This window comes from Poecilia formosa, unplaced genomic scaffold (assembly GCF_000485575.1).
Source record: "Poecilia formosa unplaced genomic scaffold, Poecilia_formosa-5.1.2 Scaffold850, whole genome shotgun sequence".
NCBI classification, from domain to species: Eukaryota; Metazoa; Chordata; class Actinopteri; order Cyprinodontiformes; family Poeciliidae; genus Poecilia; species Poecilia formosa.
Genome location: NW_006800789.1, coordinates 33,211 through 59,950, shown reverse-complemented (window position 1 = coordinate 59,950; position 26,740 = coordinate 33,211). Strand labels below are relative to the sequence as shown.

General features: G+C 39.7%; 5 protein-coding genes and 1 long non-coding RNA gene across 7 annotated transcripts; 4 read left to right on the top strand and 2 right to left on the bottom strand.

The window, feature by feature from the left end:
• The first annotated feature begins 2,895 nt into the window (after positions 1-2,895).
• Positions 2,896-3,816, top strand: LOC107834919 (olfactory receptor 1-like). The gene has a single exon (XM_016666929.1). It carries the CDS (start codon positions 2,896-2,898, stop codon positions 3,814-3,816), a length of 921 nt encoding a protein of 306 aa, XP_016522415.1.
• Positions 3,817-8,252: 4,436 nt separating this feature from the next.
• LOC103131832 (olfactory receptor 11A1-like) lies at positions 8,253-9,170 on the top strand. The gene has a single exon (XM_007543565.1). It carries the CDS (start codon positions 8,253-8,255, stop codon positions 9,168-9,170), a length of 918 nt encoding a protein of 305 aa, XP_007543627.1.
• Positions 9,171-10,427: 1,257 nt separating this feature from the next.
• Positions 10,428-14,340, bottom strand: LOC103131825 (H-2 class II histocompatibility antigen, E-S beta chain). Of its 2 annotated transcripts, XM_007543557.2 has the most exons (6): positions 14,227-14,340; positions 13,614-13,886; positions 12,664-12,877; positions 12,380-12,447; positions 12,168-12,281; positions 10,428-10,569 (listed from the first exon to the last, which is right to left on the bottom strand). In XM_007543557.2, the coding sequence occupies exons 1-6, from the start codon at positions 14,279-14,281 to the stop codon at positions 10,544-10,546; spliced, it is 750 nt and encodes a 249-aa protein (XP_007543619.1). In that variant the 5' UTR covers positions 14,282-14,340; the 3' UTR covers positions 10,428-10,543. The 2 variants fall into 2 exon arrangements, with proteins under 2 accessions (XP_007543619.1, XP_007543621.1); XM_007543559.2 differs by lacking the exons at positions 10,428-10,569; positions 12,168-12,281 and having other exon boundaries at positions 12,554-12,877.
• An 88-nt stretch (positions 14,341-14,428) lies between these two features.
• Positions 14,429-17,663, top strand: LOC103131824 (RLA class II histocompatibility antigen, DP alpha-1 chain-like). Its single transcript, XM_007543556.2, has 4 exons — positions 14,429-14,543; positions 14,650-14,898; positions 16,850-17,134; positions 17,251-17,663. The coding sequence occupies exons 1-4, from the start codon at positions 14,489-14,491 to the stop codon at positions 17,376-17,378; spliced, it is 717 nt and encodes a 238-aa protein (XP_007543618.1). The 5' UTR covers positions 14,429-14,488; the 3' UTR covers positions 17,379-17,663.
• Positions 17,664-20,747: 3,084 nt separating this feature from the next.
• On the top strand, positions 20,748-21,967 carry LOC103131831 (olfactory receptor 11A1-like). The gene has a single exon (XM_007543564.2). The coding sequence runs from the start codon at positions 21,027-21,029 to the stop codon at positions 21,948-21,950; it is 924 nt and encodes a 307-aa protein (XP_007543626.1). The 5' UTR covers positions 20,748-21,026; the 3' UTR covers positions 21,951-21,967.
• A 675-nt stretch (positions 21,968-22,642) lies between these two features.
• Positions 22,643-24,442, bottom strand: LOC107834920 (uncharacterized). The gene is made up of 2 exons (XR_001660756.1): positions 24,351-24,442; positions 22,643-24,148 (listed from the first exon to the last, which is right to left on the bottom strand). It is a non-coding gene; the product is annotated as an uncharacterized LOC107834920 (long non-coding RNA).
• Between the last annotated feature and the right edge of the window lie 2,298 nt (positions 24,443-26,740).

Here is a 26,740-nt window from a genome sequence, read left to right as displayed (position 1 = left end):
AGCTGCTAACATAAAATATGTACATGAAGTGGTCAGGGAAAATTCATTAGATGTTCATCTATTTGGCAGAAAATAACTAGGTTTAAAAAGCACATGATACAGGAACAATTGGAGCAAATTATTCATCATGTGTGACATAATCATCTGTAATAATTATGTACAAATTGAGAAAAAGTGTAATTCAGTTAAAAGCAGAAGCAATCCACCTACAATTGTCTTCATCAGTGCACACAGGCAAAAAGATGAATTGGAATTGAATTTTAAATTAAAGTTGAATTTTACTATTAAACCCAATTTCTGTACAAAATAAATAAACAATACTGAAATAATTCAATAACCACATAGACCATTTACAGTTGAACCAAAATGTATTTATGCCGTCAGATTCAGATTTAGAATCACTTTTAAGTTTTGCTACCATCAGTTTTCTGAGTAGATAATATTGACGTTACAGAACGGTCTAGCCAAAGCACCACGGCTAATGGAGAAAAGTAGAGAAACGTAAAGATTAGGGTGATATCATCAAGGGCTTCCAACCTGAAGGAGTTAGTGCTCAAGTTTACTTGTCGTCTTACTTGCCTTGAGCATTAAGTGGTTGTTTTTCACTTGCCTTCCGTCCAGAGCGGACAGAGATTTTATTTCTTTAACTAAAAACCAGTTTGAGTTTAGTTTTTTTATTAAATAATTTCCCACTCCAGGTTCATCTGTTTGGCTAACAATGCAGCGCTACAAAGAAGATGACATGGAGGACCATGGATGAACACAGGTTATGCGCAGGCTGTGGGCCAGACCATCCAACCGCCGCCAACATGACTTTAATAGGAGGAGGACTTCATGAGCCCCCCAGATGACATTGGAGCTACGCTACTACGGTCCACAGCCACCGTATCCCGGATCGCCACGAATGATCCACTGCTCCATGGCAGCCAAGATTGCTGCAGTGACCTAGAAGGGGAGTTGGGGGCCCTGTGAGCCCTCCGAGAAGTCCCACAACGAGCGGGATCCAGCACAGAGGCTGCAGAACCGCTCCATGCAGAGGAAAGGCCCCAGACCTGGGGTTCCCAGCATGGACCGGGACCGGCACGCTCCACCACCGGATTTCACGGCACGCCACGACCAAGGTCAGAATCATTCACAAAATCATCAAAACAGTGCATCACATGAACAATGTGTCCAGCAACAAGTCGGAGTGCTACCCGCCCTCACTCCACAAGCAAACGAAGCTCCTTTCAGAAGTTCCTCGTGTGCCGGCTTTTCCCTCTGAGCCCACTGCGGAGCTCATTATTGGCAATGTCAAAAACTGGACATTCACGACTGTTGACTTTAACAGGCCATTACAAGGCGTTTCTGAAGAGAGACATCGAAACTTTATTGGAGTTTCAGATTGGGGCTTGGGAGGCCCAGCGAAATTTGGGCCGGCCCCTGAAGGACTGAAGGACGCTACAGTGCACCACGCAAAGACTTTGCTTGGGGAGAAACTTGGGGGTGCGGGAACTGGACCCTGAACCTATAGCTGGGCCCAACCACACTGCGGAGACCGAGGCTGAGACTGGGACGGGAGGGACACTTGACCTGTCCCCCAAAATATGTGCCAAGAAAGGAATGTTGTTTTGTTCTTTAAGAAAGAGAATAAATTCCTATGTTGTTGTACAGCGTGTATTGTCCTTAACACTAATAAAATCAATCAATCAATCAATTAAATTTCATTTGTATAGCACATTTCAGCAGCAAGGCATTTCAAAGTGTTTTTCATAATTAAAATAAAAACAGCATGTAATAAACAGTGATAAAGAGATTTAAAAAACATAAATAGATAAAAAGAAAAGATAAAAACATTAAAACCCGCACCCCTTTTAAGACTTCAGTTAAATGTCGTTTAACTTGGGCTCTAACCCTCTGGGACTTTAGTCAAAAACAAGGACTCCAACCTCTAGGTTTTTAGTTGAAACTGGGACTCTAAATCCCGTAGGACTTTAGTTAAACGTTTAACTGGGACATTTTCCGGGGGGCTTTATATCATTAAAACGTAAACAGTGAGAAAGAGAACTAAAAAGAAATTAATAAATAGATAAAAACTAAAGATAAAAACATTAAAGACATCAAAACCCGCACTCTAACCCTAATTTAGCCATAAGCAACTCTAAACAGGTGGGTTTTAAGTTGAGATTTAAAGGCACCCAGTGTTTCAGCTGTTTTACAGTTTTCTCGAAGTTTGTTCCAAATCGGTGGTGCATAGAAGCTGAATGCTGCTTCTCCTCATTTGGTTCTAGTTCTGGGGATGGAGACCAGAACCAGAAGATCTGAGGGGTCTAGACGGTTGGTACAGCAATAATTAAGGTATGTGGTGCTAACCCGTTCAGTGATTTATAAACTAACAACAGTAGTTTAAAGTCTATTCTTTGAGCTACAGGGAGCCAGTGAAGGGATTTTAAAACTGGTGTTATGTGCTCCGTCTTCCTGGTTTTAGTGAGAACGCCAGCAGCAGCGTTCTGAGAATGTAAACCAACTGGTTCCTGTAAACCAATGGATCGGTTTACACGAACAATAGTGGATCTGGATCAACAGTCTTTTCTTTCTACAGGTTTACAAAAGTTGGCTTGAATTGAATGTCACACTCAAATATTATGACTTTCTTAAATATCTCATTTTGTGAATATTTCTAGGCCAGAATTTACATTAGCTGTGTTTCACATGCCAAGTGTGGCTGATGTTGAACGCCTGACATATTACCTAGTGCCACTACAGGCTGCAGGTCTCCAGCGACGACATCCTGCGAGGGATGAAGAGATAAACAATAAAAGAAAGTCGACTCACAAACTCTTCAGTTTAAATTCAGGTAAGAAAGAGAATACGTCTGGACTGGATATTTTTATTTAAACTGATACGAACACATTTATGGATGAGTTAAATGATTCCCTCATAACTCTGACTGGATACGTAGAGATGAATAAATACAGATACCTTTATTTTTCTGTTTTTTTTACTGTGTATGTTTTGATCATCTGCAGTAATTCTACTATTGTTTATCTCATCTGGACTCACAAAAACCTCCATGAGCCGATGTACATCTTCATCGGCGCTTTATTGTTTAACTGTGTTATTTACAGCTCCACTTTTTACCCGAAGCTTTTGACCGACTTCCTCTCTGAAAAGCAGGTCATACCGTACTCTGGTTGTATTTTTCAGTATTTTGTGTTTTATTCTGTAGGTGGATCAGAGTTCTTACTGTTAGCAGTCATGGCTTTTGACAGATACGTGTCGATATGCAAACCTCTGAGATATTCAACCATCATGAGGAAAACTACGGTGAAATGTCTCCTGGTTTTTGCTTGGCTTTTCCCTTCGTTTCATGTTGTGGTTCCAGCAGTGCTGAGTACTAGATCTAAGATATGCAACCGTAATTTAGAAGCAATATTTTGCAACAACACTATTTACACACTTCCATGCATGAGATCAAGGACAGTAACTATAATTGGGTTTGTTATTTTATTAGACGTTGCAGTGCTCCCGATGCTTTTCACCGTTTTTACATATGCAAAGATTTTTATAATGGCTTATCAAAGCAATAAAACATTTCAGAGAAAGGCGGCTGAGACCTGCGTTCCTCACTTGTTGGTTCTGATCAGTTTCTTCTATTTGGGTGTGTATGATGTAATCATAGTGCGCCTGAACTCTGATTTTCCAAAAGCTGCACGCTTCGTGATGACGCTGCAGTTTTTTCTGTATCATCCGCTGCTTAATCCCATAATATACGGGCTCAAAATGAAGGAAATTTCTAAGCATCTCAAGAGATTATTTTGTTCTAACAAAGTTTAATGCAACCTGTGTTTTAATTTATTATTTTCAGATGCTCGTCTTTGAAACAAATGCTTGTCATGTATCCTGCTCTTTTGTATAAAAATGTGTTAATACTGGTTTCGATGTCTTTATCAGTTTTTATTACAGTTATTTTTTTTTTTCTAAAAGTGGCACATTTTATTATTGTTGCACGTTCTTATGCTGTGATAGTTTTTGATTATACTGACAAGGGGAACTGTGTCCAAACACTCATCTTGGAGGCTCCTTCAGTTCTGAAACTTGGGTTGGGAATATTGAGCTTATAAATTGTAATCAGAAAATCACACTGATAAGGCAATAGAAGTCAAAAACAGGGCCATCAGTATCACATGAACCTGAGTTTCCTGTGAGTATCACTGACATGGACAGTCCTACCACGACGAGTCAAGTCTGCACTGCAGATGTTAAGAAAGTTCAATTTGTCCCAGCTCCTGTTCACGGTGTTTTCAGGTGTCGCATATTTTGTCTTCAAAGGTTTGCCCTTTATCCTTGAGATGTAGATAAACTGCTGATTCTGGACCCGATGAGTTAGCCGACCTCTTGTGTAGCTGTGGTTTAGTTTTACATCTTTAAAGCGATAGTTTGGTTTGTGGCTAAATGTCTAGTCCAGAAGCACATAGATGCAGCTCTGAGACGGAGTTACATCCTCGAAGGTGGGGGTTGGTTCCCCAAGGCGTTTGCACAGCTGAATGGTTGCCATGGGAGATTAAAGGATTTCTCAAACATGCATGAAAGAATCAAGACAACACTCCAGGTATCAATGTGTGACTGGAGGTGGAATTGAATCCACAAGTTTTAGATAGCAAAACGACTCCTCTCACCTCCGATTCACTTAAAGAGGTGATGTCATGTGTTTTCTAGGCACACAGTGCCATTTTGTAGCAGAGCCACATAACTATGTTAACTTAAACAATACTATGTATATTAAATATGACTTAAAAAAAAGTTGACCTCATAATTTAACACCTTCAAATTGGGTCTCTGTCCCTTTAAGAATCTTCCGCTCTTTCTGAAACTCCGCCTTCAGGAAGTCATCACAAAACGGCTCCACTATTAACCCTTTAATAACGTTTTTACTAACGTTGCTCTAAGAAGTAGCTCCTATAATGAGCTCAGCAGGTGTTTGCTAATTGCTCCTGGCTAGTCTGAAGGAGCTGAGTGAGGGAGTGATGGTTGCTCTGTGAGGCAGAAGTTTGGAAACTTCAGCTCTGAGAAGGAGTTTCAGCCAGTTTCATCAGAGCTGGCTGACGTTGAGTGCTTACAGTGTTACATAAAGTTACTTGCTGCAGCAAGTCCCCAGCGTTAACATCCTTGGATAAAATGGCAGCTACCTTTTTTTTTTTTTTTTTTTACAAAAATACATTTCAACTGGGGACATAAAAATAGATAAATATGATTCCACATGTAAACCTGAACATCTTAGAATAAATTGGTAATTTTTGCATGAATTATTAATTTCATTATAAATTTTTGAGGACAATACCTCGGCAAACCCAGCTCCTAGTTCTACGCTTCACTTCGTCCAGAGAGTCTAGACTCGTGGACAAACGAATGTTGAACGTCTGTTTCAGTTTAAACTTTTATCCAATCGCTAACGTTTGGCCATAACGTATGTAATCCCCCAGTTCAACATTATGAAGTAAACAACCATCCTTCACTGCGAAGAGATAAGTGCCAAACCAAACGAAGCAACTGTTAGTGTGATTTCATCGTTTGGCTAACGGAACGGCTTCGTTCTCTTCCTCCGCTTCCTTCCATCGCTAAAACTACAGGCAGACTGCAATTCTAAAACAGCGCAAAAAATCAACCTCGTCGTTCACAACTACTCTTTTTGTTTGCTGACTGGCTCAGGTGAAAATCTACCAGAGGGAATTAAATTTTAGTTTTCTTTGTGTTTATTTAGGTTTCTGTGTCTATTCTTGTCCTGTCTACCCCTTGATTGCTCCCAGCTGTGTCTCATTTCCCTGATTACCCTCTGTGTATTTAATCAAAGACAGTTTCACATCAAGGTGTATACTGTTATAAGGCAGCCATTACTGTTTGATGCAGAAATCCAGTGGAGGACACAATGTTAGCTGGGTAGAGCAGATGGGGATACCAATTCCAGCACAGTGGAATGAAAAATGAATATGAAGAGAATATAACGTATACAATATTGTGTCAACAACACAAACGAGTTAAGCACTTAATTATTCAGCCCTGCTGAACAGAGGGCCTTGAAAAGCCTTATATGGAGAGGCCGATTGGAATGACCTCATTTAACAGTTAACCAAAACCTACAGGGATTTTCTGTCTAGTGTAGAAAAGAAATGACCGTTCCAAGGTTTCTTAAACAGCTCCATTTCTTTTTAATTTGGGGAAGCACTACAAAATAGATAAATACAGTTCAGTTTATCATCTACATATAATGCATTTGTCTCTTCTAAAGATGGGGACATGCTGTACAGTAGCTCCATCACAAAACAGCTGACATCTCTCCATAGTCGTTCAATTCTTTGGTTGTGTACACTTTGTCCTGATTTTAAACGTCAACTCTCTGTACAATAAAAATGGAAATAAAAACATACGTGACTGCGATGTGTAATATTCACCAGCTTCTGTAGCCAAGGATCAGACCACCAAGGTCCCGACTTTGGAAATCGCACATTGCACCCAACGTTTTTGGCCTCTTTGACAGGTGGTGAGCCCATCAGCGAGGACCCATATCTCCTCTTCAGGCTCCATGAGTGAAAGCCATGCGCTCGCCAACGTGCCTCTCCTCCTTGCCTGGCTCTAGAGTGTGGCCCCTAGCGAGGGAACACTGTCCGTTGGTTTTAGTCATTATTAGGGGTCTTTGAGCTGCACTTTGTTTGATCCCTCACCTTGGGTGAACCTATAAAGGTCATGACACCCCTGACAAGCCCCATTGCATTTCCATCAACCATAAAATTGCGCAATGCTCAATGGAAAACTAAAAAAATAAACAAACCTCAGACCAAGGTGTTTGTCGCTGTTACAACCCGGCTCGCTGAGCTGCAACAAAAACCAGGGAGACACGGACTCCATAATGATTACGCTCTTTGTTGAGCACAAAGCAGAAAAAGAAAAACAAAGACACATAGGCAGCCGTTGTGGCCATGGCCATCACCCCGTAATAGATGGTCCACACAGGGGGATCCTGTAGCAGAAAACCAGAAACGTCAAAGTCAGAGTGGGACAAGAGCCCATCTAACAAATGGAGCCGGGTGGATCAGGCAGCTCACCAACCTTCCTCAGAAAGAGAAATCCGGCTCTTATATAGCCAGAAAGCCTGGAAGCCCAAACGGATCCTAAATGACGTTACTTCCGGCCTGCCTTGAAAAACAAACAATATAAAGAGACGAATCCCTCCATGCAAAGTGGAGAGGGCGTCACAGTCGCCATGCCAAAAACAGATCCAGTATGGAGGGTGTGCAGGAGCGAGCTATAGGCTCCGTCCACTGGAAGAAACTTCCAGCTCCAGGACTCAACTACGCCCTCCGGTGGACACATGTAGTTCCAGCAGGGAAAAGCTATTACACACACAACACCCCAGATTCCTGACATAATTTCTACAAAAAGAAAGGTTGTAGCACTAAGAATCACCTCTCCCACTATTTTATTACATTTATTAGTATTGATAAATAACTTTAAAATGATTAAAAGACATAATTTTATATTAAATGTTTTGTAGTCATACCAACCAATGAAAGCATTTTATGTTACTTATGCAAAGGCACTCGCTTCATTATACCGATAAGCGAATTGGTAGCTAGCTTTCTGTGACTGAAGTGGGAAAGGAACTGTCAACTTCTGGATTGCAAGACGATCGCAAGTCAGCTACGTTTCCCACAGGACTTCCATAAATATTTTTATGTTCAATTCGTAAAGTAACCTAAGTTTTATAAAAAGGTGAAAGGCACTTATTAATAAAATGTATGATTATTACTCCTTACTTGCCGTCTTCTCCGAATACCTTGAACTCCTTGACAATTTTCAACTTTTCATTTTGGTGGCACTGCCTGTGCCATTTTCTTATTAAAGAGACTGATGACTCATCTTAATTCCATTTTTTTACTGCCCAGCTACATAATTTTTTTATATAAAATTACAAAAGACCATCTAATTTTTAACTTGCATTAAAAAATGTGTTGTGTCATTTTAACTCATCATGTTAACACTTTTTTAGTCAACATAAATCATCACTTCACACGTGGCTGATGTTGAGTTTGAAACATTATGACATACGCCCTTCAGAGCTGCAAGTCCCCAACGTTGAGATCCAGCGAGAGATAAAACCAACCCACCGACAAACTCCTCAGTTTCAATCCGGCGAATGACGAGAACACAACATTTCTCGTCTGGACTGAATCTTTTCACCTTGAACACTCAAGAGTATTTGAAAGACAAACACATTTATGGATGAGCTGAATGTTAGCCACGTAACTCTGACCGGATACGTAGAGATGAGTAAATACAGATACCTTTATTTCTCTGGTTTTTTTACAGTGTATGTTTTGATCATCTGCAGTAATGCTACCATTGTTTATCTCATCTGGATTCACAAAAACCTCCATGAGCCGATGTACATCTTCATTGCAGCTTTGCTGTTTAACTGTCTCCTCTACAGCACCACCGTTTACCCAAAGCTTTTGATCGACTTCTTGTCTGAGACGCCGATCGTCTCCATGCCAAGTTGTCTTCTGCAGTTTTTCATGTTTTATTCCATCGGCGGCACAGAGTTCTGGCTGATAGCGTCTATGGCTTTTGATAGATACGTGTCGATATGTAAACCTCTGCGATATCCAACCATCATGAGGAAAAGTACCGTTAAAGTACTCCTCATTCTGGCTTGGTTTGTTCCCGCCTGTCACATCGCACCAGAAGCAATCCTCAGTGCTCAAACTCAGATTTGTAGCTCAGATTTGAGTGGAATATTTTGTAATAATGCCATGTTCACACTTCACTGTACAAAACCAAGATCGCTTACTGTTTTAGGAGTTGTTGCTTTATTAGATCTGGTCATACTCCCCATGCTTTTTACAGTTTTTACATACACAAAGATTTTTTTAATGTCTTATCAAAGTGGAAAGTCATTTAGGAGGAAGGCTGCAGAGACCTGCGTGCCTCATCTGATCGTCTTAATCAGCTTCTCCTACTTGGCTGCATATGATGTGGCCATAGCGCGAATGGAGACCAATTTCCCCAAAACCGCACGCCTAATAATGACAATGCAAATATTTCTGTATCACCCTTTATTTAATCCGTTTATCTATGGGTTAAAAATGAAAGAAATCTCTAAACATTTAAAACTGTTGTGTTTAACAAGAGCATAACTGCAAATGTAATCGTGACACAGTTTGATTTGCTGGTTTAAAATTAATAAAGTTGTCTAATCGAATTTTATAAGAATTCACAGGAAAAAATAATTTATTTTTGAAATTCTGTACTGTCTCTGGTGTTATATTTTATGTTGGAATTAGAGCAATTGCTTATTAGAGAACAAGGTGATATAACACTCTATATAAGTATTTATCAGTTTAGTCTTTTAAGTTGAGTAATTATCAGAATGGAAATAAAAGTGAGTAGAAAATAGTTTTTTGCTTTTTAATAATTATGAAGAATTTAATTGTATATAGGTTTGTAGGTTTATAACTGGTATATTTGTTTGAATGTTGGTTCATGTATTGTACAGTTTGTACAGAATGAGATGAACAGAGAGCGTCAACAAACAATGTGCAGAATTAATTGGTGAGAGTCTATGATGTTGTCACGGCAACCTAACAGAATCAGTGTTTTCCGGTTTGTTTGTTTTTCAAGTCAATATACTAAAACCTGACAGAAAATACATGTTCTGTAAAAGTAAAATTAATATTTGAGTTTGTGTAAAGTTTTTTATTATTATTATTTCTCTTGTATTTTATTTTATTTTTTGCCTCATAAAAAAATCCACTTATCTGTTTTTACAAATTGTGATACAGGCGTGCAATAACTCAAAGCTTGAATACAATGTAAGTGAATATTCACAGTTGGATCAATACAGTTGTCAAGGTGTGTAACCATAGCAACAAGGTGATTTTATCACAGCTGATTAACATGTGAACGGCTCCATAAAGCTACAGAACAGAACCGGGAGGGAACAGAACCATTCCTCCATGATGAGAAAAACTCTGGTGAGTCGGCCCGTCTAGCTCACCTGGATCTCCTCCTCTGTTCTGACTCAGAACCCTTTAACAAAACCGGGTCGGACAGAACAGAACCGGGTCAGATTGGGTCATCGGTTCATGCTGCAGCTGCAGAGTTCAGCCAGGAGGGGGCAGCGATGCCTTTAGGACCCGGTTCTGTCTGAACTCTGGTTCTTCTTCAGAGGATCCAAACTGGACCTCAGAACCAGAGAAGTCCGCTGGGTCTTCCTCAGCCATCAGAACCAGTTTGATCCAGTCTGGGTCGCTCACAGCGCTACTGTCAGGGTTATAGTGTTACTGCAGGTTTACTGGTTGAACTGGATCAGAACCGGGCCTGCTGGTTCTGATCCAGTTAATAACGACATTAGAGATTCTGATGGTTTATTGATTTTATTTCAGGTCCAAACATCACAGATTAAAATCTGATTATTGATGAAGATGATTAGAGGAAGATGAAGATGAAGGAGAACCAGAACCGACCTACAGAACCGGGCCAGATGGAGAACGGGAACCTTCATCCGGGCTCAGCTGATCGGAACCAGAATAGGACCTGGAAGAGAAACAATGGACCGGGTCAGAACCTGATACTGGTACTGAATTTAGAACTGGGTCAGACTGGATCTAAACTGGATTTAAACCAGTTCTGTACTGGTTCTGTTTAGGTTCTGGTCTAGTGTAATCTCAGGCCTGGTCCAAAGCCCAACGCCTGTTAAGAGTGGCTCAGTCAAAGTCACATCAGGGTTCAGGGTTGGGACACAACGGGGTCGTAAGGTCACATCAAAAATGGAGGACTGGTCCCTGCTTAGGCCTCCTGCTGCTAAAACTACAACAAAACAGACTATTTTAAATGTTCAATAAAGGTTTTTCTGCTTCCTAAGTCATTGTTGGAGGAATGTGTTTGATTTATTAAATACAGAAAATTCAATATAATCATGTTTAACAGTGAAACTAAAAATATTTCTATATTTTTGAAAACTGATTTTATTCTGCATTTCTTCCAAGTTCACATTTCCAAGATGGCAATGTGGAAATGTTGCCATTTTGGCAACATTTCCAATGTTGGAAAAAAAAAAACACATTAAAATGTTTTAATAATCAATTTATCAGTCTATTGGAATAATGGAGACATGATTTTTACCCATAAATCTGTTTTATGCAGCTAAACGTTAGTTTGGTATAAAGTGGAGCTAATAACAAAGCTCAAGTTCAGGACAAACGTACGGCACTAATGGAACTAAAATGTCATTTTTAGGAGAAACTATGAACCAAAATGTGACAATAAATTCATCAGTTTTCTCCTCCTGTAGTCTGAGAAGAAAACATTTGTTTAAAAATCATAAAAACCAAATGTTTTTCTATTCCACTCCCACAAAAAACTTAAGATATTAATTTTATAATTATGTATAAAGAAACCTCGGTAATGACTTTCTGCAAAAGAAATTCAAAATAAATATAATTTCCTGCGTTTTGTGACTGAGATTTTGAGACAATGAACATTTTTTTCAGTTGCAGCTTCATTAAAGTTTTTAGAAAGATTTTCAAAACTGGATATTTTACAATAAATCTATTCTATATTTAAGTTTTAATATAATATAATTTGTTCTACTAACAATGATGAAGAGTTAAATTATGATACATTTAATCCTCTGGCCTCCATTTTTATAGTGAAATAATTTTATTTTAGAGAGTGCTTAAATGAAATCACAAAAGCCCAGTCTTTATTCCAGTATGTTAATATCTTCATTTAATGTTTTAAATTTGTCTTTCATTGGTGACAGTTTGTTTTTCTTTCCTCAGTCAGTTTGTGATTATTATTTTTATTTCGTCTTTTTTTCTGCTCAGTTTATCAAATTAAACTTACTACTAATGTGCCTTGTCATAATATTTTATTTTAATTTTCTATAAAGAATAACAAAACATTTCCATAAATTCGTCACATGCAGCAATGAATTGTGGGTAATACACTTTGCCAAACTCTGCCTGGGTGTGGACTCAGAGTAAGGATGAGGAGGACGTGGGACACACTGTGACCTTTAATGTCCAACACGAACGAGGGAGAGAGAGGATTTGGACCGGGCCTAAATGTGTTCTGGTTCTATAATGGGTGTGTCTAAACTTGCTTTAAACTGGTTCGGTTCTGGTTCTGACCTTTGAGCTTCCTGTTGTTGTAGAGGAATCCAGCCAGCAACAGGACCAGACCCATCATCAGTCCTGAGGCTCCGATGACCAACTTGTTCTTCACTGACTCTGGCATGGACGGGTCTGGAAGGACAGAGGGACAGAGACATGAGGACAGGTGAGACATGAGGACAGGTGAGACATGAGGACAGGTGAGACAGGTGTTCCGTCCTCCTTCTTACCCCAGTCGATGATCAGAGGCTCCTTCAGGCTGGCATGTTCCACCCTGCAGGAGATCCGCTCTCCAGCCCTGAAGAGAAGGAGCAGAACTGGGTCACTACCAAAAGAACCGGGTCAGAACCGGCAGGAAACTGGGTCAGGCCCTAGTGGTTCTACTGGTTCTGGTTGTGACCCACCTGGGCATGTACTTCAGCGTGGAGTGGACCGGGTAGTACCAGTGGTTCTGGTTCTAGAGGTTCTGGTTATAATGGTCCCAGTATTCCCAGTGGTTCTGGTTCTGACCCACCTGGGTGTGTACTCCAGCGTGGAGAGGACCTGATAGTACCAGTCTCCGTCCTCCATCTCGTCAGTGGTGGTGACGTCTGATGTCACTTCCTGTCCGTCTCTCAGCCACCCGACCTTGATGGTTTTAGGGAAGAAATCAAAAACTCTGCAGACCAGCATGGAGGGGTGGTGGCCAGCAGGGGGCGTCCTGGAGTAAAGCTTGGCTGTCGGAGCGACTGGGAGATTAATAAGATTATTGGTTCATTATTAAGGTCAGATTAGAAATCCATACATGATCCATGGATGTAACAGGAAGTATTTATATTATTATATCAATATTATCAGTTTATCTGCTGATTATTGATGATAAAACCAGTTTAACCAGAACTGCAGCTGCTGGGAGAACTGGAGGGAAGTGAAACTAGTTTATTAAATTCACTGTGATGATTCAGGTTATTCATCCAAACAGACCTGAGTTTTATATTGTTATAATTAGTAAATAACTATAATTATAAACAGACCAGAGTTCAAATAAAGTTATTGTTGCAGATAAATCACAGATCATTAATAATAATAGAACTGGGTGTTATAGAATGAGTCCATCTAGAACTAGATGTAACTTCAATATTTAAGCCCTACAGTGAGTTTATATTTATGAAAAATTAACAGAATTTTTTTTTCTTGGCTGTTTCCAGATTTAGTTGATTCTTTATAAGTTTCCGATTACTAAATGTTTCTGACGCTATTAATATTTCTATACATTCAATATTGATTAACTCCAGTAGTTATTACCAATCACTAATATTAGCAGTGATTGGATCTCTATAGATCAGCTGATCAGATCCATGATGAGATAAATATTGATCATTTGATGGCGTCAGAGTTCAACGTTTTAGTTAACTATAAATAAGTGATGCTCATCAGTCAGAACTGATCAGAGGATCAATCAGGAAATGATCAAATCAAACTCACCTGATTTAGTCAGAACTTTCTGGTAGTAGAGACCAACGTTGTTCAGGCAGTAGGTCTCCCTCTGGGCTTTCATCGCTGCTAGATATGAAGGATCATTGTTCCATCGTTCAGCCTCCTTCACTCCAAACTCTGTGTATCCAACAAACCTCCCCAGGCTGCTGTCAAACCTGAGCCACTCCAGCTTGTTGTAGATGGAGGACCTGATGAACTGGATGTCGCTCAGCTCAGTGGAGTTAAACACACAATGATCCACTTCACATTCTCTGAATCCATCTGGAACCGGAACAGAACCTCGGCGTTGGTTTCCCATCGGTTATGTGTTCATGTGTTCATTTGATCAACTTCACATTGAGTACCAATCAATACATTTGAATGGACTGAAGTAATGATTAAGCATATTCATGATCAATAATCAAAATATTGATCATTTTATCAGTAATGAATCTGGATCACTGATTGTCCAGCAGATTAGGTTATTGATCCGTATTGCTCTACAGACTGATGCAGTTTAAACTCTGAGTATTGATCCATATAATAACTTATTGATCAGTGATTATCAGTTACTACCAGAGTATTGATCATATTATTAGTGATTATCAGTTATTGATCATACCTGCAGAGTTTACGATGATGAAGATCAGCAGCCAGCAGAGCGGTGATGGAGCCATGTCTCTCTCTCTGTCTCTCTCTTTCCCAGTCAGAGGAACTAACTGGTTCTGATGGGAACTGCTGTAAAAATCAGAACAGAGTCACATGACCTCTGCATCGCTGGTTGCCGGGTAGAAAAGACTGAGGCTGAAGATCAGAAAGAGAAACGGATTGTGTTCCCGCAGTAGCTTCAGTTTCTCCCAGAGTCTCCGAGAGTCTGACCGGTGATGAAGATGAAGCTGCTCCTCTTCCTCAGCGGGGTCCTCTGGGTCTCTGCTGAAGGTGAGTTACACTGGTTCTGACCGGGTCCAAACTGGTCCTGATGGACCCACTGGGTTCTGGAGGCTCTGCTCCAGGTTCTTCATCAGTTTCTCTCTCTGTGTTTAAGTTCTACATGAGGACCTTCATATCACTGGATGTTCAGACTCCGATGGAGAGGACATGTACGCTCTGGACAGAGAACAGCTGTGGTACGCCGACTTCAAGAAGAAAGAAGGAGTCGACCCTCAGCCTCCTTTTATTGATCATATCAGATACTCAGAAGGAACTTATGAACTAGCTGTGGCTGATCAACAGATCTGCAGATCAAACCTGAAGGTGATTCGTACTGCCATGAAGGACATCCCAGATGAAAACGGTAAAGAACAGTAATTATTTGAACTGATTTATTTTCACCTCTGATCAGCTGATCATTTTTATAATAAAATGTTTATTATTAATAAATCACAATATTTTAATAAATTAAATCCAGTCCAGTGAGCAAACATCATGTTGTCTAAAATCTGAGATATGATGTTAATTAAAACTGTTCCAGTTTATTAGTTTATATTAATCTAATATTATAACTCTGTTAAATGTTGAGGTAAGGTAATTTTATTTATATAACACATTTTCAGCAGGCAATTCAAAGTGCTTATTATTATTAGTGCTAATTTATTAACCATTAATGACATGCAGAGCTTTATTAATATATGAAAGCAGATATTCCACTCTGTGTTGTTTCTATGTCTCAGTGCTTTCAAGCATTTTATTTCATGTGGATCAATTAATATTATTAATATTTTGCTCTTCATCTGATCCATCTGATTCATAAAATAGTTAAAATAAATAAAACTCTTCATTTTATTAACTTTATTCCATCTGACCATCAATAAGTTTGTAAAGTTAAAGAATTTATTTACAAAACTTTAAAATATGAACCAGAAACCAAAAGAAACTGAGAATAAATAACTAAAATATTCCCACTGGATAATGAGAAATAAAACAGGAATTTATAGTTTTCATCTTTATTTAATTAATAAACAATAACTGTCCTCTGCTCCCAGTAAAGACGATGATGGTTACTGGGAACATCCCATAATAGAATAAAACAAAGCAGGTGGTGCTGAAGGTCTGGGTCCGGTTCTGATCCAGTTCCTCTGAAACTATTCCATCAGTCTATTTCTAATCTCTAAGAGACCTGCTGCCCGTTAGCCCCGCCCCCCGACCAATCAGAAGGCAGCAGCTGTGTTATCAGCCAATAGTGAGTGAGCTCAGGTCAAATAGCAGGAACAGATTCAATCCACATTAAAATGACACAATGAGAAACCAGAGGAGCTGCTGGGAGGTGAGATGAAACTGGAGATGAATATCTGATTAATGATAAACTATTTATTAACCCTGACACCTGGAAACAGGCTGAGCAGCCAGATATGAAAGGACTGGGTTAAACTGCCAACACCTCAAAATGTCTGACTTTTTTAATCGTAACAATGTCCTGGAGTTCATGGTTTCAATCTGTGCCACTGAAACCACCTTGAAATATTAATTATTTTGAGTAAAGAACAACAAAACTTTACTTCTTTAAATGTGGAAACCAGGGTTCAGCTATAAACTATGAACAGTTGTTTTCTCTGGTTTCCTCCTCCTGTTTTAGCCAAAGTCCAAAGTGAATCTTTCATCATGACGTCAGACAGGATATAAACACGATGTTGAACTTAACTGTTTCAAGTTAAAGTAAAAGGTTCAGTTAATAATATGTAACTTTTAAGTTAATTCAACACATGAAAGTAAGCTGTCATCACTAAACCAAATGAATTAAGTGAGATTAATGTAAATAAATCCATAAGATGAACTTCAGTGAGCCAGAACATTCTGTAAATCCAGTAATTATTAAACTGTCCTCTCTCAAATCTACTCTAGAAAATCCACACAGATGAATACTAGACAATCTGATGTGTCCAGAGTCAGTTCATTCCTGAACCAGAGATCTAACCGGATGTCTGAAAATGAACTGACTGATGCTCAGAGACTGACTTTTCTAGAACCTGTCCTAAAGCCCTACATGTTCTAAACTCAGAGTTTTATTCAGTTTAGAATAATACAATATGGACCGACCTTTGGCTGAGTTCTGTTGCCACATGGACCTGAACCACCAAGTTTACTTTGGCTCTGTAGTTTTCTCAGGTCATCACTTCTTGTTCTGCTTCTTTCTGATCCTCTGTGCTGTGAACATTGTAGACCCTGATTGACCCACCATCAGACGTTCTGCTCTGGACCATCCTGGATCAGGTCCTGTTCCTGCAGTTAACCTCCTGGTTTCTTCTCAGACCCCCCCTACGGCATGGTGATTTACCCCAGAGACGACGTGGAGCTGGGAGAGAAGAACATCCTGATCTGTCACGTCTCTGGTTTCTATCCGGCTCCGGTCAACGTGTCCTGGACCAAAAACGAACAGAAAGTGACTGAAGGAACCAGCATCAACGCTCCCTTCCTCAACAAGGACTTCACCTTCACCCAGATCTCCAGGCTGCAGTTCGTCCCTCAGATGGGAGACATCTACAGCTGCTCCGTGGAGCATCCAGCTCTGACTGTACCACTGACCAGGACCTGGGGTGAGGAGACTTTAACTAGACAGGAAGCATCAACAGGAACATTTATTTTAGTTATTAACCGATTAATCCTTATTAAATCAAACGTCCTGATGTTTCTCGTTTCTCTCTGTCTCCAGATGTGGAAACGGACAATCCTCAGTACGGTCTCGGTCCGTCTATCTTCTGTGTAGTCAGTCTGACCATCGGCCTGGTAGGAGCCGCTGTGGGAATTTACTTCCTGATCAAAAGGAACAAGCGCAGCTGATTGGCTGAAGCTGATTGATTGATTGTTTATCAGTGAGTTATGTTCAGTTTTAAACCATTTCTTGTGAGTCTCTGTGTTGTCCTGTCTTTTCCCCTTGATTGTTCCCAGGCGTTTCTCGTTCTGTGATTATCCTATGGAGTGATTGAAAATAGTCTCGAAAGATTTGTGCGTGTGTAAAAACGGATTTGTAACTCGTGTAAGCGTCTTTGTGTGTAAGTTTGGATACTTGTATCTGTGATACATGATTTGTGTTGAGAGTAAAAATAATTAAAAACCTCTTCTCTACTCGTCACCGTTCTCTCAATACCCAGATCTATAATGGTGTCGTTTTGTATCAGTGGAACCAGAAATGTAACAAAACAGATCGTTTTCCAAATACAATCATGGTTTATTGAACAATCAGACATATAAGATTCACATAACACCTCTTAGTGGTCACAAACCCCGACGAGACAAAAGATAATTACCTGACAAAATGACAATACAGAGAGGCAAAGAAAATTTCTTTTGTTTTTACAAATTGTGATACAGGTGTGCAATACCTCAATAACTCAAAGGTTGAATACAATATAAATGAATATTCAGTTGTTTATTTTACTGTAGAAAAATTTTTATTTTTCTAGTGAACTTTCAAGCTTTTCATAATATGTCTAAATGAAATTGAAATAACACGTTTCTGGCATTTATTTTAGACCAAGTGGATAAAAGAAACAGATTCACTCACTGAAATGAAATCTTAAAAACAAAAAAAATTAGAAATCACATTCAGCACATTTTTTTGCAATTGGCAAATTAACGAATGCTTGATTTCTAAGATGAACACGGTCAATTTTTCTAAACAATTAAGAAAAAATATGCGACCAGAATGTGGCACCACTGACAACACTGTAGTAGGTATGCCGGGCCAGCCAGTGGCACTGTAACAGAAAGATGTAAAAAAAAAACTCCAAACAGCACCATGTTTGTTTGTTAGAGCAAGGAGCACAGATTTGAGGTTCTGTCCTGATCTGGTTCATTTAGCAACTGTTCTATATTGTTTGTACTTAAACAAGAGTAAAAAAAAAATCTAATTTAATCCTCAGTATACCAGAGAATAAGCATAAGATAATGCACTACTGCATTAGCACTGCTGCATTAGCACTACTGCATTAGCAGTAATGCAGTAGTTACAGCTACTAAGATGTGAAACTGTGGAATAAATAAACTGTTTTCGGATCACTTGAAAGAGCATTACAAACAGAACTTGAAGGGATAAAGAGAGGAATAGGCACACAACAGATTGGTAGACAAGACGAACAGTGAGTAAGAGATGAACTGGTTGAGTGAGGGTCAGGGTTTGCCCTCAGTTCACCCTTGTGTTTACAAACGAGGTCCAACTGACCCCACACCCGTATCACTTGTATCATTTGCCTCAGTCCTCGCACGCACAAGGGTTCAGTGGGTCCACTCAACACACTTCAGGATCATTAGAAAACATTTTGAAAGCTACAAGCTTTCAGTCTCAGTGATACCAGAAACCCCAACGTAAAACATAACATAAAAGACCCATCAGTTTCACCTGGAAACCACCGTGAAGGAGGAGCTGTCACGAACTGATGTAACAACTTTAGAAAATGTGCTTTTTTATTGTTATGTTTGAAAATTCACCAAATCCTGATTAACACTGAAGAATCTTATATACATATACTATATGTTTTCAATATTTTATTTATTTTGGTAAATACTAGTATCTGTACTGTCACTTTAAGAGAGCATCTTATGACGTCAGTACTGTCCTACCCTCAGTTGGCGCCAGGCTGCCTGAGAAGAGGTAGGACATTTTCTTTGCTTTTGGTCAAGCTCGCATTTTATGAAATATTTAAAACAATTGTAAGTACATGCAGCTGTGAATTTCTATTTGTTTTAATACCTACAGAGGAGTATTTTTCTTTACAAGTTAAGAACATTTTTCTTAAATGTTGAGCAGATATTATTAGTTAGTCACTTATGCTATTTATAATAACTGCAGAGATTTTCTGTTGTTAATCGAATCGGCCATGTTGGTAATATATTTTTGCTGAAGTCTGAATTCCTGTGAATAGACAGCACGACGCTAAGTAGTTTTAGCGTCGTTAACGTTAACGTCATTTCCCGAAAACGTCCATACATTAATCAAAATCTCAGGCTTCGGTTATTCCATGCAAATGTGTGGATGACCAAAACTGACATAATTAAAAATAAAAGCAGAAATATTATATTGTTTTTCCTTTTACTTACATATGCGTTTTCATCAAGAAATGTATTTTTCTTTTGCCTTTTTCTTATACAAGCTGTCGTTCTGTCACCATTGCCTCGTCTCCTCTTTTTACTTACCCATCTGAATTTCTGACTCATGCAAACGAGGTGGAGTGTGTTCCTGGTCCAACAGGGTCCATGTGCATGCCTGTGCTTTTGGCCTTGGTTTAGCAACAGAAGTATAGTTTTGGAGGGAGCACAAAGACAGTTTGTGTCCGAGTTGTTAAGGGAAGCTGCGAATAGACTGGATGAGTTGGAAGGTGCTAAGTTTTCAGTTAGACTTATGTAATTTTGTCGAAGACGTTATGTATATTGTAATCTTATTAGCATCCGCCGTTCAACTCCACAAGCACAAGGCCCCACGAGAAAAGACCAAGGAGCAACACAAGTAAGTATTTTTTTCCCCTTCCTGTAGCTCTACTGGAATATTATTTCTTTGTTAAGCCACTTATTTTAAATTTAAAACAAACAGAAATGACATTTGTTCTCATTTTATTTAGTGGAAGACAAAGACTCCATTGATAACAGAGCTTAGCAGATAAGTGTTACTTTTTTGAATTTGTGTTGTGCATTATCTTTCACAGCTCTGATGAACTCACAAACTGTCTCTACCAAAACTTTCCAAAGTTGAGGACTGCTGGCGGCTATGAGTTGCTCAAATGTTCTGGTAACACAGAAGATTTCTGGACTACGTTGAGCCTCGCTGCATCGTCCTCAGCCTTAGATATATTTCCAACGTAGTCTTACCAGAGGTGCAAGCCCTCATTTCCAACACCATTGAGAAGCTAATAGCCATTCGGCTAAATTTATTACAGTCTTCGTGGACTTTATGAGTTCAGGCAGATCTGTACTAAGTAGATCACAAATAAAAATCATTGTAGTTCATTAAAATGTTACATTTTGGGTATAGAGATTAAAATATTTGAAGTATAGTGGGTGTATAATTGTTAAATAAGTGAACCAATACCATGAACAATCAACTGATTGAGTTGATCAACCAACTCAATCAACAAGTTAGGTTTTATTTTGTATATAGTCTACTATATTTTAACTGTTGAATACTTGTGGACTGATTAGCATATTTGTGAATCAAAATGTTTGTTTTGTCTAGCTAGTTGATATAGACAATGTGAGAGCCATAGTGATGTCACTGTTTTGTGAAAAACACTAACTAGTTGGCCAGGCCTAGAGAGACAACATCCTTGGAGGGGAAAGCTGTCTAATAAAAAACTTTCCACAGACGCACACTAGCGTCATAACGCACCAGATTCAGGTAACGAAGGCGACGCGTGCTGTGAACTGGATATTGATGAAACTGTCACAGTTGTTTGTGTCTTTACTGACTGAAACTTCGAAGAATGTTTTAGCACAACCATGGATGGTAAAGTAAACGTTACCTACATAACTCTGTCCGGATACGTAGATCTGAACAAATACAGATATTTTTACTTTTCTGTTATTTTTACGGTGTACGTTTTGATCATTTGCAGCAATGCTACTATTTTGTATCTCATCTGGATTCATAAAAACCTCCATGAGCCGATGTACATCTTTATCGCAGGTATGTTGTTTAACTGTGTTATTTACAGCACCAACATTTACCCAAAGCTTCTGGTCGACTTTTTGTCTGAAGAACCGATCGTATCGTATTCGGCCTGCCTTTTACAGTTTTTCATCTTTTATTCTGTGGCTGGCTCAGAGTTCCTCCTGCTAGCAGCCATGGCCTTCGACAGATATGTGGCGATTTGTAAACCTCTGAGGTATAGAAATATAATGAAAAGAAGTACTGTCAGTGCTTTCCTGATCATAGCTTGGTGTTTTCCTGCTTGCCATCTCGCTGTGCTGGCCATACTGAGTGCCAAAGCGAAACTGTGCAACTTTAACTTGGACGGGATCATTTGCAACAACAAGATGTACACAATTCACTGTGTGAGATCAAGAGCGCTGACCATATTTGGTGTCGTTGCTTTATTCGATTTCGCAATTCTTCCCACCCTTTTCACAGTTTTTACATACGCAAAGATATTCATGACGTCGTATCGGAGCTGTAAAGAATCCAGGAAAACGGCTGTGCAGACCTGCGTGCCCCACCTGCTGGTTCTGACCAGCTACTTCTGTGTGATGACATACGATGTAATTGTAGCTCGAGTGGAGTCGGATTTCTCCAAAACCGCAGGCTTTATAATGACGATACAAACGTTTCTGTATCACCCTCTGATAAATCCATTCATGTACGGGTTCAAGATGAAGGAGATCAATAAACATCTGAAGACGTTGCTCTGTTCAGCCAAAGCATGAAGCAGTTCTTTCTGAAATTATTATGAAATATCTCATACTACATCTATTGTATCAGTAAGCTGACCATATTTTAAAATAATCCAAGCATTCAAATTCCCATAGCAGGTTCATGTCTGCAGGTTTTCAAACTTTTTAATAAATAAACACTTCTGGCATCATTTTTTACTGCATCCTTTAATGACCCTATGTGCAAAATGGCTGAGATTGTGTTTAGTTAATTTTTTGCAATGTGAAAGGAATAATTATATTTGAGCCAATCTGTATATGGGTCAGTTAAATGTAATGATGTATGAAGGGCATGAATAGGCTTCAGGAGAAAGGAACATTTTGACACAGATGTCTTTCCACAATTTGCCTTGTTTGGAGCCAGAAAGACTGAGATATTTTTCCACTGTATGAAAAAATCTATTTCACAACTTGCACAAGAGGTTACATGTCAATATTGAATTTATTGACTTCATCAAAATATCTTGCATTGTCTGCCTTGTTCGAGATTTTCTAAATCCTGTCGTATGAGTCTGTGTTCTTACTTTTGTTTGAATAAATTTCATCACCGTTTTCTATTCATCTTGTCTTTAAAAAATAGCTTGAGATTAGTGGATAAAACCAGGCCACTCTAAATATTTGTGCTGGGTTTTTTAGCCTTTCTGGGGTTTTGGAGAGTCACTGATATGTTTCACATCATTGTTATACTCCATACTGTCATGATGTTGGACCCAAATGCAGAGAGGTGGAGGAAGTAGCTGAGTTTGGTGATTTAATAATAAAAGAAAGATAAAAATAAGACCAAAACAAATCCAGAAGCATCCAGGCGGGAAACACAGAAAATCACAAAACATTGACGGGAGAAGAGACTGAGGAGGGAGCTGTGAGAAGACCTGGGCTGATGAGTTAACTGATTACAGGTGTGGGTAGTTAGAGCAGGAGCCAGGCTGAGGACAAAGAGAGGAAGTGGCACAAGGGAACAGGAAATAAAACAAACACCAAAGAATAACTTTGACAAAAGAAGCATGAATATCTGGAACAGAGAATATCTAGAAATAAGAAAAATCATAACTAGAATCACTAAGGAAGAACAAAAGTGCAAAAACAGGACAACTTCAGGAAAAATAATATATTTTTGCCTTGTTACCCTAGACATAGTTTTTTTTGTTATTGAATCTAAATGTATCTTTACTCATTAAAAGTCAGACAATAAAATGACAAGTTTGTTTTCCCCAAGTATGTGATACACTGCTCCACTATCAATGTGTCTTAAGTGATCCTTTAGCACAGGATCAAATGTCCACGTCTTTTACAAAGCTCCCATTGTTGGCCTGATGTAATGTGCTACCAGGTTTCTTCCTGCCAGTGACTGGATGATGCTAATTAAGCCTGGAGCTTAATCAGTAATTAGAGACGCTGGAGCACGTCTGTCTCTCCAGCGATTCTTTTCTGCCTCCACAAGGCCCATTTCAGTCTCATCAACAGTTTTACCTTTTGAAAGATGGAAAGAAAATTCCTTCCATTTTACCACATCGTTACAATAATCTCCACTGTTGTCTTGGTGGTGCCCCAATGTTACCCCAATTGCGCTGTGCTTCGGTTGATAGTTTTGAGGACTTTTGGAAGAATAATGGGCCTCAGAAGCAGTAGTCTGCATCTTTAACTCTTGAATAAGTCCGCCTGACTTTTTCCCCATTGTCCAGCTGTTTGTAGACATAATGACAATGAAAGCTTCGACCATCATGCCTTTTGGGGACGGAAAAGCTGTCCTTAGCAGGAAGTGGTCCTGTCCTCACCGGTTCAGTCCTGTCTAGATCTGAGAGGACAGATGGCCTCTCAGCTGGGTGGAGCTGATGATCCGTGGTGTGAATGGGACTTTGATGTGGAAGCTTCTGAGGAAGAGACAAAAGAATGACAATGATTTACAATAAGGCATTCTGTTAGGCATTGCAAAGCCTGTTGTCCTGTAAATCTAATATTATGTGGCTGCACGTTTCTCTAGAAAAAATGCACTTATTTTAAAACAGTTGAATTATCACACTTAGCATTATGTAATTATGTGCAGGACCAGGATGCTGGTTAATTTAATACAAAATATTAAAATTACTAACACATGTTCTTCTGGTGGCAGGTCCTGCTTTTTGTCTTCTGTAAGATGTTCAATGTCATCTTCATCACCAATAACAATAGGCTCAAACAGATTGGTGTAGTCTCTGTGGAGCAAACAGGTGTACACAATATAGATGGGGAAAAAAGCATAAGGATGTACTACCAGCTTTCCTTAACGAAACATTCAATTTATGTCAGAAGTTACAACATTCAAAGTAAATCAATGTACAATAGATGTATCAGTGTCACTTTGTCATGATGACACTACACACACTCTTCTTCTGCATGACAGAAGCCCCTACACACCTGTACCAGGAGCTCTGGGCAGTGAGACATTGACTGGTGTCTTGATTATTGGGGTCATCCAATCCATAACCTGAAAACCGAGAAAAGACGAGTAAAACTTAATGATTGACCAATCTATAGTTATATTAATATTTAAATATTTTACTTAAAGGTTTGATATTACACATAGGGCCCCCATGTTGACTCAAGCCCAGGGGCCCACATCCTCCTAAATCCGGCCCTGCCTACTCTCTCACTAAGCTAGCTTGAAACCTCAGGGGCTCAACACTGTTTATTTTACCCTCCCACTTTGTTTCTGTCCAGAGTAGCGTTCACATTTTCAGTCTGGCCCTTCTCTGTGTGGAGGCAGAAAACAATGTGTAAAGCTTTTGCAAAGCCCCAAAGTAGCTTGTGGTATCAATGGATCCTTTTGAGCATCTGCCAGAACCAATTTCAGTGAATGAGCTCCACAAGGAAAAACACAAAAGAGCTCTGGGGTTGACCTGAAGAAGTCGAGCCTGAACTCCTTTTTGTCCCTCTCATGTTGGCCTCATTGCCAAATGACTGACCTCTGCAGTCCTCTTCTGGTTTCTTCAGAAGTAAGGAGGCCAAATGCTTCCCTGTGGATTCTTCTTCTGCCTCCCAAAACCCCATGAAATGCTCCTTAACTGGGGACTTCTCCAGTAGTGAACCAGTTCGAATCACAACGGATAACTTACCGGTGTGGCTGATATCTGTAGTGAAATCTAGAACTGTAGAAAAAAATGTTGCTTGTTTAATGAAGCACTACAACATGTAGATTTCTGGTTTGCACACGTCTGCAAACCAGAAGTGTGCGAATTGTCTCTGTCAGAATTGAAGGCCAGTCATCAGGGTCAGCAGACAGGCGCTCTTCCTCAGCAGCAGGAGTTGGTGGAAAATAAAATGTGCTCCCCTCTCCACGCACACACACTTGAAGATTCCCTGCTTGGAGGATGTAGATGTAAATTGGTTTTCGTCCTCAGGAGTAGACAACATACGTAGAAACACATTTTTGGGTGAAGTCAAGGGTAGTTTCTGTCCCTGCCTGAGGGCAGCTGAAGATTCCTGGTCAGCTGAGGAAGAGGATGGCTGCTCATCCTGGCCTGCGGCAGCTGCCCATGTCGCCCATATCAGAAACCACCATCCTGGCAAGGTCTATTCAGGGGTCTTGGAGAGGAGGGTCCATCGGATATTTGAATGTCAGATTCAGGAAGAGTAGTGTGGTTTTCATCCTGGCCGTGGACCAGGACAAGCTCTACATTCTCAACAGGATCCTGGAGGGTTCGTGGAAGTCCACCCAACCAATCTACATGTCCTTTGTTAACTTGGAGGAGGCGTTCGATCATGTCCCACTGGGAATCCTGTGGGGGGTTCTCCAGGAGTATGGGGTACCGGGCCCTTTGATACTGGCTGCTAGGTCCCTGTATGACCAGAGTCTGGTCCGCATTGCCGGCAGTAAGTCAGGATTGTTTCCGGTGAGAACTGGACTCAGCCAAGGCTGCCCTTTGTCACCAATTCTGCTCACAACATTTATGAATAGAATTTCTACAGCCAAGTTGTTGAGGGGATTCATTTTGGATCCACTTCAACTGGAGGAGCCAGTTGGGCATCTGGTTATGATGGCAGCCACCAGACGGAGACCCAGAGGAAGACCTGGAAGCTGGAACAAGAGGCTGGGGAGAGAAAAGTCTGGGTGTCTCTGCTTAGGCAATGGATGGACGGATTGATGGATGGACGGATGGATGGATGGCCTTCTTTAAAATTGTTTTATTCTTTCTGATTTTTAGAAAGACGCTTGACCTGTTTAGTGTGTAGTGAGAGGAATCCCTATTTACAGGTAATTATTTATACTTGTAGCATAATTGATACATCAGATAATTAATTGTATTTGTAGAATACTGTGGTTTGTTTATTGCTACCATTGAGCATTTAGTTTTAATACCGCGTCTTCATAACAATCACTCTGTCTTCTTTATCTTTGTACGAAATGCAATATTTACAATAACACCGTGTGTCTGAAAGGTTGTGTAATGATACTGTATACAGTGGGGCCTTCAGAGATTACAGCCTTCAGAGGGGAGGGGAAGATCTTATAAAAAGCAACCATTCAGCAGAGTCTGACTACAGTTTTGTAAATTCTCCTGATCATAACACACAAAATGCAACTGCAGGTAAAGATACGTACTGAGAATGCTAATACTATCATGTGATGAAAGTGTTTAAACTGAATTTACCTGTCTGAAGAATTTCAGTAGAGAACATCATGGAAGACCAGATTAACATCACCTACATAAGTCTGTCTGGGTATGTAGATCTGAACAGATACAGATACTTTTACTTTTTCGTTGTACTCACTGTGTACATCTTAACAGTCTGCAGCAATGCTACTA